Source organism: Otolemur garnettii, unplaced genomic scaffold (assembly GCF_000181295.1).
Source record: "Otolemur garnettii isolate 467f Iridium unplaced genomic scaffold, OtoGar3 scaffold00010, whole genome shotgun sequence".
Taxonomy (NCBI): Eukaryota; Metazoa; Chordata; class Mammalia; order Primates; family Galagidae; genus Otolemur; species Otolemur garnettii.
The window spans coordinates 16,831,268-16,846,323 of NW_003852405.1; the positions used below are offsets into that span (position 1 = coordinate 16,831,268).

Consider the following 15,056-nt stretch of genomic DNA (forward strand, 5'->3'; position numbering starts at 1 on the left):
GGTGTATGTGGCTGGCGCCTTAGCCGCTTGAGCCACAGGCGCCGAGCCTCTTTCTCTTTTTTTGAGATAGACTCTAACCCTTGTTAAAGTTCCATGTCGTCATCCTAGCTCACAGCAACCTCAAACTCTTAGGCACAAGCAATCCTGTTGCCTCAGCTTCCCTAGTGGCTGGGACTACAGGTGCTCACCACAGTGACTAGCTATTTTTTAGAGATGGAGTCTTGCTCTTGCTCAGGCTGGTCTCAAACTCCTGCGCTCAAGCAATCTACCCACCTTGGCCTCCCAGAGTGCTGGGATTACAGGCATGAGTCACCATCGCCCAGCCCTAGCTGTTTGTTGTCTGGCTGTGGGATGACTAAGATATAAGAATATCGCAGCCTGAAGTATAAGAACCAAACAGAAGAGGTGGGTGTATGGTGGGTGTATGGACTCAGAATTGGTTGGTTTTCACATCAAAGGCACATTCAGTATCTCTAGGAATTACTATCTCTAGAAATTATCTTAGCTCTGGGAGGGGTGGTCTTTTTCCAGTCTGTGAAACCCTAGTTACCAGAATGTCAAGAATGTATAAAGTAAGAAAATATAGTTAATACACCAAGAAAAGACACTGACCTCAACTAAAGGATCTGTGAGAAAAAATAGCCACTACCAGAGAAAGAGTACAGAGGAAACTGAAGCTTTTATTCTGTGCTATTTTATGTGTTCACCTGGTTGACAGTTTATCCTAGCATCTCCCAGTTCTTGGTGTTAAACTAACAATTCAAAGGTCTTCCCCTTTCTTTCCCTCTCTCTCACAACAGTAATAGGGTAAGTCTCCTTGGCAAATCAAAGATTTTTATGATTCTGAGTTGAATTTTAATCATGACATCATAAAGCAAGCACTACATTCTGGTGACAATCCTTGGAGCCACATCTAAAGTCACCACAAATAAAACTACTTTTCAAAGACTCCATGGTGTACTCCGACTCAAGTGCATACCAAAGCACTCTGTAAGCAGCAACATAAAAGCATATTTAAAAACCATTATCAGTTACTTGAAGAGAAAAGATACGAATTAAAGATACTTTTAAGGACTCAATTTCATATAACAAAAAAATTATTCTATCAAAATTTTTACCAAAAGAAATTTTAATCTCATTATTTTCCATTATACTTTCTTCCATATGCTTTCCTTTAATTTCAAGTCAACCTGCTTTTAAAAAGAGGAAACATCACAAGCACTTTCTATGCACAAGACCTACAGGAGGTACTGCTGGGGACGTGCACATCAATGAGACACTCTAATCTCAGGGAGCTTACATAACCACAGACATATGTGCCTAACACAACACAAAACAGAATGTGACGAAGTGCTTAAAATAGAGCACTAGGAAGGGCTATCAAGCACAAAGCCAGCTACTCCAACTATTCTTCTAAATGAGAAAACTGAGGCTGAAAAAGCAATCATAAAACAAGGCATAGCCAGAAGGCAGATCTGTCCTGTTACCAAGCCCAGTGCTTCTCCACTGTCCCATATTGTCTCTAAGTCAATTTTGTCCTCAATTTTAATAACAATCAAAGGATAATACTGATTTAATTTCTACCTTTCTCTAATGCATAAAAATTTGACCTACCCAGAGGATCACCATCTTCGTTTGTTTTTTTTTTTTAAGATATGGGCGGTCTCACTGCTCAGGCTGGTCTCAAACTCCTGATCTCAAGTCTCCTTGGTGTCCCAGAATGCTCCAATTACAGGCATGAGCCATTGTATACAGTCAAGGATCTTCTAAACATACACTCAACACTACTAAGGAAATGTGTAATTTTGTAGCACCTACTGTGCATAACATGTTAAAATTTATTCATTGTTTACTATATGCCAGGCCACTGTGTTAAGTGCTTTATAACCATTTCATTTAACCATCACAACAACACTATAAGTAGGTATTGTTATGTTCATTTTTCAGATGAGGAAACTAATGGGAAAGTGATTAGTCCAAGCTCACACAGAAATGGTAGACGTGGTTTGACTACAAAGGCTGCTCTTAAAACAACTCCACTAAATCACCTGCTAATGGAAAAAAATATACATTTTAAGATGAATATTTGGAACTCCATGAGCCTCCACTGAAAAATGATGTCGATTTTCTAAATTGTACTTAAAGGGAAAGGTTGTAGAGATGTCTGACTAGAAGCAGGTAGTTTGTGCCTCTTCCATGAAGTGGAACCAGAATAAGTATATATTCACATCTCGAACAGATCATCTATGAGATAATGCTAGGATTCACCACAGCAGTAACAGGAAGCACCAAAACAAGTAAGGAGAGGTGCAAGGCACCTTGCCTGGTCGGGGAGTGACTGAGAGAGCTAGGAAAAGCTCCTGGATACAGAGAAATAGTAAGAAAGAAATGCCCAGAACTTCACACATGGAAAAGGGCTTTTACTGAATAGTATTCCATGGTATATATGTACCATAGTTCATTAATCCATTCATAGGTTGATGGATACTTAGGTTGATTCCACATCTTGATGATGGTGAATGGAGCTGCAATAAACAATCTAGTGCCAATGTCCTTATGGTCAAATGATTTTTTTTTCTTTTGGGTAGATATCTAGTAATGTGATTGTGGGATCATATGGAAGGTCAACTTCTAGCTTTTTGAGGATTCTCCATACTTCTTCCCATAGAGGTTGTATAAAAAAGGTGGAAACTTTACATTTTTTGTATTTACCTGGATGGAGCTGAAGCACATTCTTCTTTATCACAAGAATGGAAAAGTATCCAATGTACTCAATACTAACATGAAACCAATAGATAAACCACTACATGTCCACACAAGAGACAAAAACATAATTATATTCAAGCGGGGTGGGGGGAGTAGAAAGGGGAAGATGCAGGGGCATTGGCGAGCTCTCATCTAATGTGTACAACAGAAGGGTATACAGCAAACTCCATGGGTGAAGGGCTCAACTACAACTTGAACTTTACCTTAGAAATATAAACAATGTAACCTAATCATTTGTACCCTCATATTACTCTGAAATTAAAAAAAAAAAAAAAAAGAGTTGTTACAATCTTGGCTACAGGAGTATCCCTCAACTCACACAGGTCTCTGGCTAACATAGAGAACCACCTAGAGACTACACAGAGAAACTGCTGCACCAGGTGAACCCACATAGAATCCTGCTGGTATTATTCTGACAGTCTAGATGCTGAAGATCTATGTGCAGCTATTGCCACTATGGGGCTATGAGGTGACAGAATGGAAACTGGAGGCTCCCAGCAACCTTGGGAAGATCCCTGCCATATTGCTGCGGGCAGCTGGTGAGACCAAGACTTAAGCAAATGGCACTGGCCACAGTTCCTTTCCTGGAAGGAGCCCCACACTCTTCCACAGGCCCAGGTGCCATTGAGAGTTTCACTCTGGGCCGCATCTGCCCTCAGACCAAATTTGGCCTGACTGGCTGCAGCCACAACCTGGTTGAGGAGGGACGAGGAAATCAGGCTCTCTTAAGCACATCTAGGACAATAGCCACCACCCTGTAACTGGCAGCCATGCAGCAAAGACAGCAGTGAACCAAAGTCCCCATAGCTTCCTCTTCTTGTTGCTCACCTTAATAGGACCCTGCTCTCTGCAGTCACAGGGCTAAGGTGCCATTTGGGGAGTTTAACTCCAGATTGCATCCTGATAAGTTACAGTCACCACTTGGGTGGGGAGGAACAGTGAAGATCAAGCTCTCCTAAATGCACACAGGACCATATCCTTTACCTTGCTTTAAGTAGCTATAGGACTGGAGAATCGCCGGTCCAACCCATTGCGCCTACCAGCAGTGCCAACATAAGCCAATCTGTGTCCCAGTGGATTGTTTCACTACTGACATCACAACTATCCACACACCCAGACCACTGCTCACACTATTAGCTTTATTATTATTATTATTTTTTGAGACAAAGTCTCACTCAGTAGAGTGCTGTTGTCTCACAGCTCACAGCAACCTCCAACTCTCGGGCTTAAGCGATTCTCTTGCCTCAGCCTCCCAAGTAGCTGGGACTACAGGTGCTCACCACAACAGCCGGCTATTTTTAGAGACAAGTTCCCACTCTGGCTCAGACTGGTCTCAAACCCATGAGCTCAGACAATCCACCTGCCTCTGCCTCCCAGAGCGCTAGGATTACAAGTTTGAGCCACCATGCCTGGCCAAATGTGATTTTGATTATAGCCAAAAGCATGTCAACAAACAACTTAAAGACTAGCATCTAAAAATCACCTAGGATCTAGGACATAAAACACAAAAATCCAACTTGATTCTCCATAAAAGTCAAAACAGGTAATTGGTACAGACATAAGGACAAAAATACAGACTAATAGAATAGAATTGAGAGAGAAGAAATAAACCCTCAGATCTATGGGTGTACTGGCCTGGGCTGCCATGAGCTAGGTGGCTTAAACAACAGAAATCAATTTCTCATAGCTTTTTGGAGGCTAGAAGTCCAAGATTAGGGTTCTGGTAAGGGCCCTCTTTCTGGCCTCCAGATGCTGCTGTCTCACTGTGTCCTCGCATGGTAGTGAAAGAAAGTCTACGTACAAGCTCTCTGGTGCCTCTTCTTCTAAAGGCACTAAATCTTATGAGGGCCCCACTTGCAAAACCTCATCTTGACCTAATGATCTCCCAAAGGTCCTATCTCCAATGACCATCACACTGTGGGTTACAAATTTTGGGTAGAGACAATCCAGTTCATAGCAATGAGCAACTGATTTCTGGCAAGGGTGTCCAGACAATCCAATGAAGAAAGAATAGTCTTCCAAATGCTGCTGGGACAACTGTATATCTAACACAAAAGAAGGAAGTCAGATTCCATCCTTAACTATGCATAACAATTAACTCCAAATGGGTCATAGACCGAAGTGTAAAAGCTAAAAATACAAAACTACAAAATTCTTAGAAGGAAATATGCAAGTCAATTATCATGACCCCGGAGTAGGTATCTTAATAAAATTTTAAAATTTTGTGTTACAAATGATATCAAGAAAGTGAAAAGACAATTCACCGGAGAAATTTGTTTGCAAATCATATTTCTAAAAAGAGTCTAGTATTTCAGAATTTATAAAGTAATCTTATAACTCAATAACATAAGGAAAAACCAATTTAAAAATTGGCAGAGGATGTAAAGAGATAGTTCACATAAGATATAAATATGGTAAAGAAGCACATGACAATACGCTTAACATTTCCCTTAGCCATCAGGGAACTACAAAGGAGAACCACAGTGGGATACCAGTTCACATCCACTTGGATGGCTGTAATAAAAAAGACAGAAGGTATATAACAAGTGTTGCTGGTGATATGGAGAAACTGAAACCTGCTTACATTGCTAGTGTGAATATAAAATGTTACAGCCATTTTGGAAAAGACTGGCAGTTCTGCAAACAGCTAAGTAGTCCAAGTGAACAAAGATTGGTACTGGTCCCTGGCTTGATAGGAACTGACTGTACAGCAGTGGGTGACAGGTGGGCACACAATGAAGCTTCATCTGTATATACAGCTGCTTCCTACCTCTCACATCACTGCCTAAGCTCTACCTCCTGTCAGATCCCCTCTGTCCCCAACCCCATCCCTGGTCCCAGGTACCAGAAAGGTTGGGGACCAGTGGACTAAGATATAGCTGTGAAAATAAAAGTTCTTATATTTTTGTAAATATGCATAATTTACTTAAAGTTTCACAGTTTCACATATCAACAATACAAAAGTCAGTATGAACAACGGAAGTAATTGGGCCCCCCAGAGGGCATCCGGCAATGTCTGGAGACATTCTGGTGGTCATAACAAAATATCCTAAAATGCACAGTACTGCCTCCACAACAAAGAATTACATGACCCAAAATGTCAACAGCGCCACTACTGAGAAACCCTAGCATAGGAAAATTCATTCAAATTAGCACACCATTCATTTCTCTTCCCTCAGAATCAGTCTAAAATTAGTAGTTTCTACTAAGCCTCTAATATTAATAGCCTCTACTACTACTAATTACTAGATGAATGGATTTTTCTTATCATATTACAAGATAGATATGAAAATACAGTAGAACTTCTGTAAGTTGATCACCCAAGGGATTGCAGCAAACTGGTCTACATACAGAGGTGGTCAACATAAGGAACTAGGACTATGTATATGTGACATTTCTGGTCTATAAAAATTAAGTCACCTGAAACGGCTGCGGCTGGAGCGGGCTGTCTGAGGTGGGCGGCATCGGCTCTGTTACTCTGGAGCCTGCACTTGCCCACCCGGATGCTGTCAGCTACGGCTCGGCTCTACCATAAAAAAGGTGGTTGACCATTATGAAAATCGTAGAAATGTGGGGTCTGTTGACAAGACATCTAAAAATGTTGGGACTGGATTGCTGGGGGCTCCAGCATGTGGTGATGTAATGAAATTACAGATTCAAGTAGACGAAAAGGGGAAGATTGTGGATGCCAGGTTTAAAACATTTGGCTGTGGCTCAGCAATTGCTTCCAGCTCACCAGCCACTGAGTGGGTGAAAGGGGAAACGGTGGAGGAAGCCTTGACCATCAAAAACACAGATATCGCCACGGAACTCTGCCTTCCTCCTGTGAAACTGCACTGCTCCATGCTGGCTGAAGATGCAATCAAGGCTGCCCTGGCTGATTACAAACTGAAACAAGAACCGAAGAAAGGAGAGGCAGAGAAGAAATGAGCCCTGGGAGAAGCCTTCAAGTGGTGTCATCTGTTTGCCCACCCACCAGGCAGTACCTTTAGATGTTCAGAAGCCCCCAGGACTACATAAAAGAGCTATGAGAGACACACGAGTCTCGCCATTCACATCGTGACCCTAGTGCAAGCAAAATACAGAGTTTAATTGTTCCGAATCCTGTTATTTCTTTCAGCCCATATTTATCGCCTTAACTCAGTTAATGTATATTTTGAATTGTGTGTGTGACCTCAGAACTGAAATCAATAATGAAGTCTCAAGTTCTGACAGCCTGTGAAGTACATAAGTATCTTAATTTTACCCGAATTGATTTTGGGGGAAATTAGAATGCCTTGATGTAATTATTTGATAGAATCAGTTACTGCACATAAAACAGATGTACTTATATATAATAAATAAAACAATGTCAGATAACAGGAAAAAAGTCACGGTGGTCAACTATGGAAGTTCTACTGTCATGCAATGAAAACAAACATACATACAAATATGTTTAAAATAAGTAAATCTTAGAAGAGGAAAAACACTTACTGCAAAAATGTTCTAAATTCTGGAGTTTCAACATTCTCCACGGCAACAGGCTCCTGATTTGCTAATTTATTTGACGTCTGTCCAATAGTATGAGAAAAGAAGTCAGGAACCCTTGCTAAAAGGACTGCTTTGTGGGCTTTGAACAAAGTGCGGCCTACAGAGAAAGTAACATCTGTATGGAGTTCTTCCTTTAGAAGCCTGTAAGGAAGAAAAACGTATCATAGTTTAATTACTGATGCTAAGAACTATATATATTTATTTTTATGAAATAGGCTTGAAAATAACATATAAGCTAAAAAACAGAGGCAACATGAAATAATGTAAAAATGAGTTTGGCAGGCATAGTGCCTCATGCCTGTACCTAGCACTCTGGGAGGCCAAGCCAGGAGGAATGCTATGAGCTTAAGACGCCAGCATGAGCAAGAAGGAGACCCCCAGCTCCACTAAAAATAGAAAGAAAAAGAAAATTAACCAGGCAGGCACACCTATAATCCCAGGAGACTGAGGCTGGAAGACCACTTGAACCCAAGAGTTGGAGGTTGCAATGACATATGATGACACACTGTCTTAAAAAAATTTACTTTTTAAATTTTAAAAAATGAGTTTGTTATCAGGTCATTCCAAAGAACATTGTTTAATAATTGGCTTAGAATGTAATTTTTTTTTAATTTACAGTGAAAACAAAGGTAATTTCACTAAAATAGTGAGACTACTTTTTTCAAAATATATCTTATGAATTCTTTCTAATAACAAAATAGATTTTGTGCTCCGCTGATTTTCCTTTAAAATACATTTTCTTTAGATTTATTCTGAAACACAGAACACAAAGTTAACATGAAAAGAATTTTTTTTTAATCTTATTAACTGGAGCAACAAAAGTAAACATTAACACCAACAAACCAAACACAACAGTAGATAATTCAGACAAACTGGTACCCTTTGTTCTGACTAATGTTAATTACCAAGTCTGATATGCAGGCTTGGCTGTCAAGAATGTGACATTTAAACCCTTTTCCATTTCTCTCTCCCACAAATAGAATTAATCATGTTATAATCTATTATTAAAGTGATGGACTCATGAGCTAAACCCACTTGAATTCTTTTACTAATGAGTACACGTAGTTATGGTAAAGCCCCTGATTATCTGTATATTAAAAGTGATAAAAGAAATTGAAACCATAGTACAATCTTTTGTCTCTTTGCAGTAACTATCTATTTTATTCTCTAAATATTAATTAATACTTCATATGACCATAGCAATATCATCAGTAAGGTACGTATTCGCAGGGACTTTCAAGTTGCTGGATTTAATTGGCAATCATGTCGGCACACTATAGGAGGTACAGTAGCAAATGAAGCTATTTGTTGCAATGAAAGCTTGGAAAGTTGCCAATGATACTCACTCCCTCAAGACTAAGTTAATGGCTTCTTCCTCTAATCCCATCACACTCAGTACATACCTCTATTACAGCACTTCTGCCATTGCATCATCATTATTTTTATGTGTCTTTTTTTCCCTACTAAATAATGAACTCTCCAAGGGAAAAAACTGTGTATCTTCAGTATATAGCAATATCTGCTTGTTAAATGATCCTATTTTACCCTAAAGAAATGTTTCAGAGCACAAAAGCTTTCAGAATCTTGAAAACAATGAGGAAACAGATGCATCTTAGTTTGACCTATATATATATTTATATATATATATATAATTATTATTATTTTTTTTTTGAGATAAGAGTCTCACTCTGTTGCCCTGGGTAAAGTGTCATGGTGTCATCATAGCTCACAGTAAACTCTTGCCTCAGTTTTTCTATTTTCAGTAGAAACAGGTCTTACTCTTGCTCAGGCTGGTCTTGAACTCCTGAGCTCAAGCAATCCACCTGTCTTGGCCTCCTAGAGTGTTATACAGGCGTGAGCCACCAGGTCTGGCCCCTATTTTCATCAATAAATTATTTTTATAAGTAATTTTTTTTTTATGAGACAGAGTATCACTCTGTTGCCTGGGTATACAGTGCCATGACATCATCGTAGCTCACAGTAACCTTGAACTCTTAGGCTTGGGCAATCCACCTGCCTTGGCCTCCAGAGTGCTAGGATTACAGGCCAGAGCCACTGCACCTGGTCTAATTTTTCTATTTTTTAAAAAATAAATAAATTTGTATAGAGGAGGAGTTAGAGGAAAATGAGAATAAAGATGAGAAAACTACTATACAGCACAGATGAATGACATAAAAGTCTTGAGCCAGAAGAGGTCAATGGTGATAGAAAAGTAGGGATGGAATTAAAATATATTTAGGTAATAAAACTGGCAGGAATTGGTGAGTGTACGTAGAAGGTGAAGGGAAGGATCTCCCTCATATTTCCTTTGGATAACTGGGCATCAGTGATGCCACAAATCTTTAATCACTATCTGCTCATCCAACTTCCCTCAACTTCAGACATATTTCCAATTCTCCTGGATATAGTTTCCTGAACCTTCATACAACTTTCTGCCCCATGTCCTAAGATTTGGGACCATCTTCCATTTTTCCCTTTTTTCTGTTCCCTATATGTAATCGGTCATCAAGTCTATTGAATTGTTCTATTTCTACTGCCATTTTGTATCTCTGTACTATTATAAAATCTCCTAGCCGGTCTCCTTATTTCTAAGTTCTCTTTCCACAAGTTTAGAATCCAAATGTGTTAACATCCTATTTTGAAAAACACCAATGGCTCTCTCTTGACTCCAGAATACACTGCAAACATTTTACTGGAGAAAGGCGACTTATGTGATCTAGTCTTAGTCCATATTTTCACTCTCATCTGCTGTCACTTTGATTCCTAATCATATCCACAATATCTTTTCAAAAAACGCAACCAAATTCATTTATAATTGATACATGGCCCTGGTTTGTACCACATGTCCCTACACCCTAATCAGATCTGAATGGACAATGCACTCAGCCAAGGTTAGCCACCGGCTAATGAGATAGTTAAGCAAGAGAACTCAAGCAATGATGGTATACGGCAGTGGTTCTCAACCTTCCTAATGCCGCGAACCTTTAATACAGTCCAAAGGGGTTGCAACCCACAGGTTGAGAATCGCTGGTCTACAGTAAACAGGACCAACTGATGGCACTCTTAAAAGCTCTCTAAAGCAAATCTATGATAAGGTTACAAATAAAAATTTAAAAAGAAAGAAATGGGTAAGGAGAAACGCAGAGACGAAGTTACTGAAAGATCAGTTTGCACAGCTACCATAGATGAGGCAGACTACTTGGGTTCACATTCTTGTTATGTGAGCTTGGGCAAATCACTTTAACATCCCAGAATTATGAACCAGATTGCCAAGGTTCATATTCTGACTCTATCACTTCCTTTTTAATGCTCAGTTTTCTCAGCATTAAATGTAGAAGAACAGAAATGATAACAAGGCTTACAGGATTCATGAGGGGAACGAATAAAACGTTTCATCTAAGCCCAGTGTATAGCAAATAGTATGATGACAATAAACTTTTTAAAAAATTGCCCTGAATAATGATCCATTTGTCATATGGTCTTACTGTATACATGGTGTCTTACCCCAAGCAACTTTCCAGTTCTACATCAAATCTGACGTTTTGACTGCTGAAACTGTTTTCCTCCTTTTTCTCTGTATCTCATCACCTTAGGGAATCCTGAGTGTCTCTGTTCCTCACTATTTAGAGACTCTAATACAGCAGTTCTCAACCTGTGGGTCACAACCCACAGGAACTATATTAAAGGGTTGTGGCTTCAGGAAGGTTGAGAACCACTGACTAATACAACTTGGTTTTCCAAAATAAATTAAGCTGTTTTCAAACCTCTACGCCTTCATAAAAGCCATTCCCCTTATTTAGATATCCTCTATCTCGCCCTTTGCAATCTTCACCGAACCAATTCTTAATCAGTTCCCAAGAGGCAACTCAAATGTCATTATACAGAGTCTTCTCAACTCACCCCACCACCATCACTTTTGTTTTGGCCATTATCTCTCTCACTAGAGTTTAAGCACCAAACCCAAAGCAACTTTACTTTTATTTTCCATTTTTACTTCAGTCCCTCACTGGTGGAGACAAGCAACACCAGTAGGTAATTAAAGGAAAAATTTTTACATTAATAAAAGATAGTCATTGGAGCCTTAAGTGGGGGTGTCTGACAGAAAGCATTTTAGATGTTAAATGCTGCTTAACTGTTATTAGTAATCATGATCTCTCTAGCACAGGTTCTCATAGTATGATCCTGGCCAGATAACTGATAACAGATCCAGATAACTTTAGCTGGATTCCCGATATCCTGATATGGACATCTATGCGGCTTACAAAGGTTCGGGATGACCCTCCATTTGCTTGGGTCTTCACGGAAGCCAGGAGTTAGTGGGAGCCACAGAGTGTTCTAGGTGGAGAGAAGAGGCCAGGCTGCAATCAGGAAGTATTTCTGTGCAAGCATTTCTGGTACACTTTTTAAAGAGAGCTCAAAAGAAAGAGACCCCTAAGGGGCCGTTCTTTCCTCATTTCAAATGCTCATTTTGGTTATTGTTTTTATATTGTGTAAGCTTATTAAAAAACTGTGTATGTTTCAGGACCCGGATTCACCCTAGCCTTAACAATCTTTCAAGCTACTAAACCTGCCTGTGTTAAAATATTTTACATAAACTGGTGCTGCACAAAACCACGCCTTTAATTTTTGTTTTCCTTTTGAATGTGGTACACGCTGCCCGAAGGGCTCGGGATTGGAGACTGGCAAGTGTCCCACGGCGCCTGCGGCGAGGAGAACCAGGTCGGGAGGGAAGGGGAGGCCGCAGCTCGGGGGCGAAGGTGGGCGAGTCAGGAACTGAAGCAGCCAGGGTTCCCGCCTCCTCCTACCTGAGCAGGTCCTGGCTGAGCTGCTCCGACACCAACGCCTTCAGCCGGCGCCGCTCACAGGGCCCCTTCCTTTGCAACCCTCTACTGCAAACTCCAGGGGATCCCAAAAGTACCACACCGGCCGCGCCGGCCTCCCCACAGCGAGCCATAGCCCACAAAGGCGCGGCGGCTCCCGGCAGGCCCAGGACTCCGCCTCACTTGCCCCGCCCAGGCCGAAGGAGGGGGCGTTTCCGACCGAGGGCTCCGCAGCCTCCCGAATCCGCCCCTAAGGGAAAAGGTTGACGCCTCTCGTCAGTTTGTAGACGGTCCCTTAGAGCAGGCAACCCGAAGCCCGGGGCATCTCAGAGACAGGGTACCCGGCCGGCACGTGACCCCGGAGGCTGTGCGCAAGCGTACTAGCTCTGTTTACCCCTGCCAGGAGGCGGGAGCGGACAGTCCTGCGGGGCCAAACCCATCTTCTTTTATTTATTAATTATTTTATTTTATTTTACTTATTTTTTTGAGACAGAGCCTATGTCGCCCTCAGTAGAGTACCATTGTGTCATAGCTCACAGCAACCTCCAACTCCTGGGCTCAAGCGAGTCTCTTGCCTCAACCTCCCAAGCAGCTGGAACTACAGGCGCCCACCACAGCCACGAGGTCTCGCTCTGGCTCAGGCTGGCCTCGAATCTGAGAGCTCAGTCAGTCCGCCCGCCTGGGCCTCCCAGAGTGCTGGGATTACAGGCGTGAGCCACCACGCCGGCCCAAAGCCATCTTCAGTCTCCCTGTCCCCGCCTCTCTTCTTTGCCTTCGGTTGATGTTAACCATTCTTTTCTTTTGTTGGCCTGTGAATGAGAAAATAACTTTATTTCACTTGGGGGCGTGGGCACATATCCAGTCTCAGAACTTCTGGAACTGCTTCTTGGTGCCAGCAGCTTTGGTGACTTTGAAGCGCACCGTCTTGCTCAGGGGCCGGCATTCGCCCACTGTGACAGTATCTCCGATCTGGACATTCCTGAAGCAGGGGGACAGGTGCACAGATAAGCGCGCTTCTCAAAACGATTGTACTTGCGGGTGTAATGGAGACGGATGTCTTGGCGGATGACAGTGGTCCTCTGCATCTTCATCTTGGTCACCGCGCCAGACTAGATCCGCCCTCGGAGACGTTAGTGAACCGGCATTACTTGCCAATGTAGGTGCCCTCAATGGCCTCTTTGGCAGTCTTGAAACCCACACCGATGTTCTTGTGGTGCCGAGGGAGCTTCTCCTCGCCGGTTTCTCCCAACAGGACTCTCTTCTTGTTTTGAATGATGGTCGGCTGCTTTTGGTAGGCTCGCTCAGTCTGAATGTCCGCCATCTTCCCGGCCTCCGGTAGAAAAGAAAGCAGAGGCGGCCTCCGGGTTTCCTTACCGATTGCACAAGGCAACCATTCTTCTTAATAAACGTTTTGTGAGGCCTGAATCCAAATCAGGGTGTGCAGCCTTTCTATGTGATGTCTTCCTGACTTCGTGGGTCTTTCCCACGAAAGATCGAAGGAGTAGCACTCCCTCACATACCCGTTTCTCAACCCTAAGGGATAAATGTTTCGGACAAGAAAAATTGGAGGTGGCAGGGGTAGAGGAAGAACTAAACTCAGAGTCAGAACTACCACGAGTCCAATACAAGGGGTAGTTGACCCTCATGCCCTTCTTATCTGGGGAGTGGTTCGTGTAACTGCTTTCAAACTTCGATTGACAAAGTTTTGTTTTTATGACTAAAAGCCCTAAAAGTTTCTACCTAGTAGGGAGGAGGAGGTAAAGTGGTAGAGGCAGAGCCTCTGAGCCGGGGTGTGGGTGAGTTGATGGGCTGTAAAACTTTTGAGTATTTTGCTGAGAAGAAAGTAGCAAAGGTGAGTATCATTTAAGGTTTTTGATATTTTTTATTTGATTACTTCCAGCAAGAGAAGAAAACTCAGTAGTTCTGCTGTGTTCACAAGTGCTGTACAAAGTAAATAATAATAATTACTTGGAAAATATATGGACTTGCTACCATAAGATTGGCCAAGAGGTTGCCATTTCTCCAAATAATGCCCCTCTCAAATATTTGGACGCCTTGAATCTGAAGAATATAACTGGGTAATTGGTTCTTAATTATTCCTGTAGAAAAGAGGGTATCAAAGGCATTATCGATATAATAATAGTAACATTTGAATGCTTATTATGCTATGGATACTGTTCTACTTGCTCTTCAGGTAATTATTAATTCTCACTACAGCCATTTAGGTAGGTATAGTCTTGACACCCAGTTTACAGATGGGGAAGCTGAAGCATCCATAGGGTAGGTAATTTGGCCAAGGTTACTGAGCCAGTAAGTGAAGTGAAAATCCAAACAGTTTCTTGAATAGAAGCAATTAAAGAAAAAAAAAAAAGCACAGGCAGTATATACTAGTACTTTTCCAGTGGCAAATTAAGACAATTTACATACACTCTTGGTGGGAATATAAATTGGTGTAGCCATTATGGAAAACAGTATGGAGGTTCCAAAAAAAAAAAAAAAATTGAAAGTAGAACTGCCACATGATATAACAATCTTTCTTCTGGGTACATATATATATCCAAAGGAAATTAAATTAGCACATCATAGAGACATCTGCACTCCATGTTCATTGGATCATTTGTTTTTAATACATTTTTTGAGACAGGATCTCACTTAATCGCCCTTGGTAGAGTGCTGTGGTGTTATAGCTCACAGCAACCTCAAACTCTTGGGCTCAAGAGATCCTCCTGTCTCAGCCTCCTGAGTAGCTGGGACTACAGGCACCTGCCACAACAACCAGCTATTTTTAGAGATGGGATCTTGCTCTAGCTCACGCTGGATCTTAAACTCCTGAGCTCAAGCAATCCACCCACCTTGGGCCTCCCAGAATGCTAGGATTACAGGTCTGAGCCACCACACCCAGCCTCATTGCATCATTATTTGCAATAGCAAAGACCTGGA

General features: G+C 41.6%; 1 protein-coding gene and 2 pseudogenes across 3 annotated transcripts in view; 1 reads left to right on the forward strand and 2 right to left on the reverse strand.

Moving 5' to 3' along the window:
• The window catches only part of BTBD8 (BTB domain containing 8), a 78,741-nt gene extending 66,491 nt beyond the window's left edge, over positions 1-12,250 (reverse strand). The window contains exons 1-2 of the mRNA XM_012801621.2: positions 12,102-12,250; positions 7,240-7,437 (exon numbers count right to left, since the gene is read on the reverse strand). Of these exons, the coding sequence (XP_012657075.2) occupies positions 7,240-7,437; positions 12,102-12,250 (347 nt within the window). The remainder of the gene's footprint in view (positions 1-7,239; positions 7,438-12,101) is intronic.
• On the forward strand, positions 1,993-6,946 carry LOC105886429 (annotated as a pseudogene). Its single transcript, XR_002771867.1, has 2 exons — positions 1,993-2,004; positions 6,183-6,946. The product of XR_002771867.1 is annotated as an iron-sulfur cluster assembly enzyme ISCU, mitochondrial pseudogene (transcript).
• A 709-nt stretch (positions 12,251-12,959) lies between the features above and the next one.
• LOC100952046 lies at positions 12,960-13,468 on the reverse strand (annotated as a pseudogene). The gene has a single exon (XR_153054.3). The product of XR_153054.3 is annotated as a 40S ribosomal protein S11-like (transcript).
• Between the last annotated feature and the right edge of the window lie 1,588 nt (positions 13,469-15,056).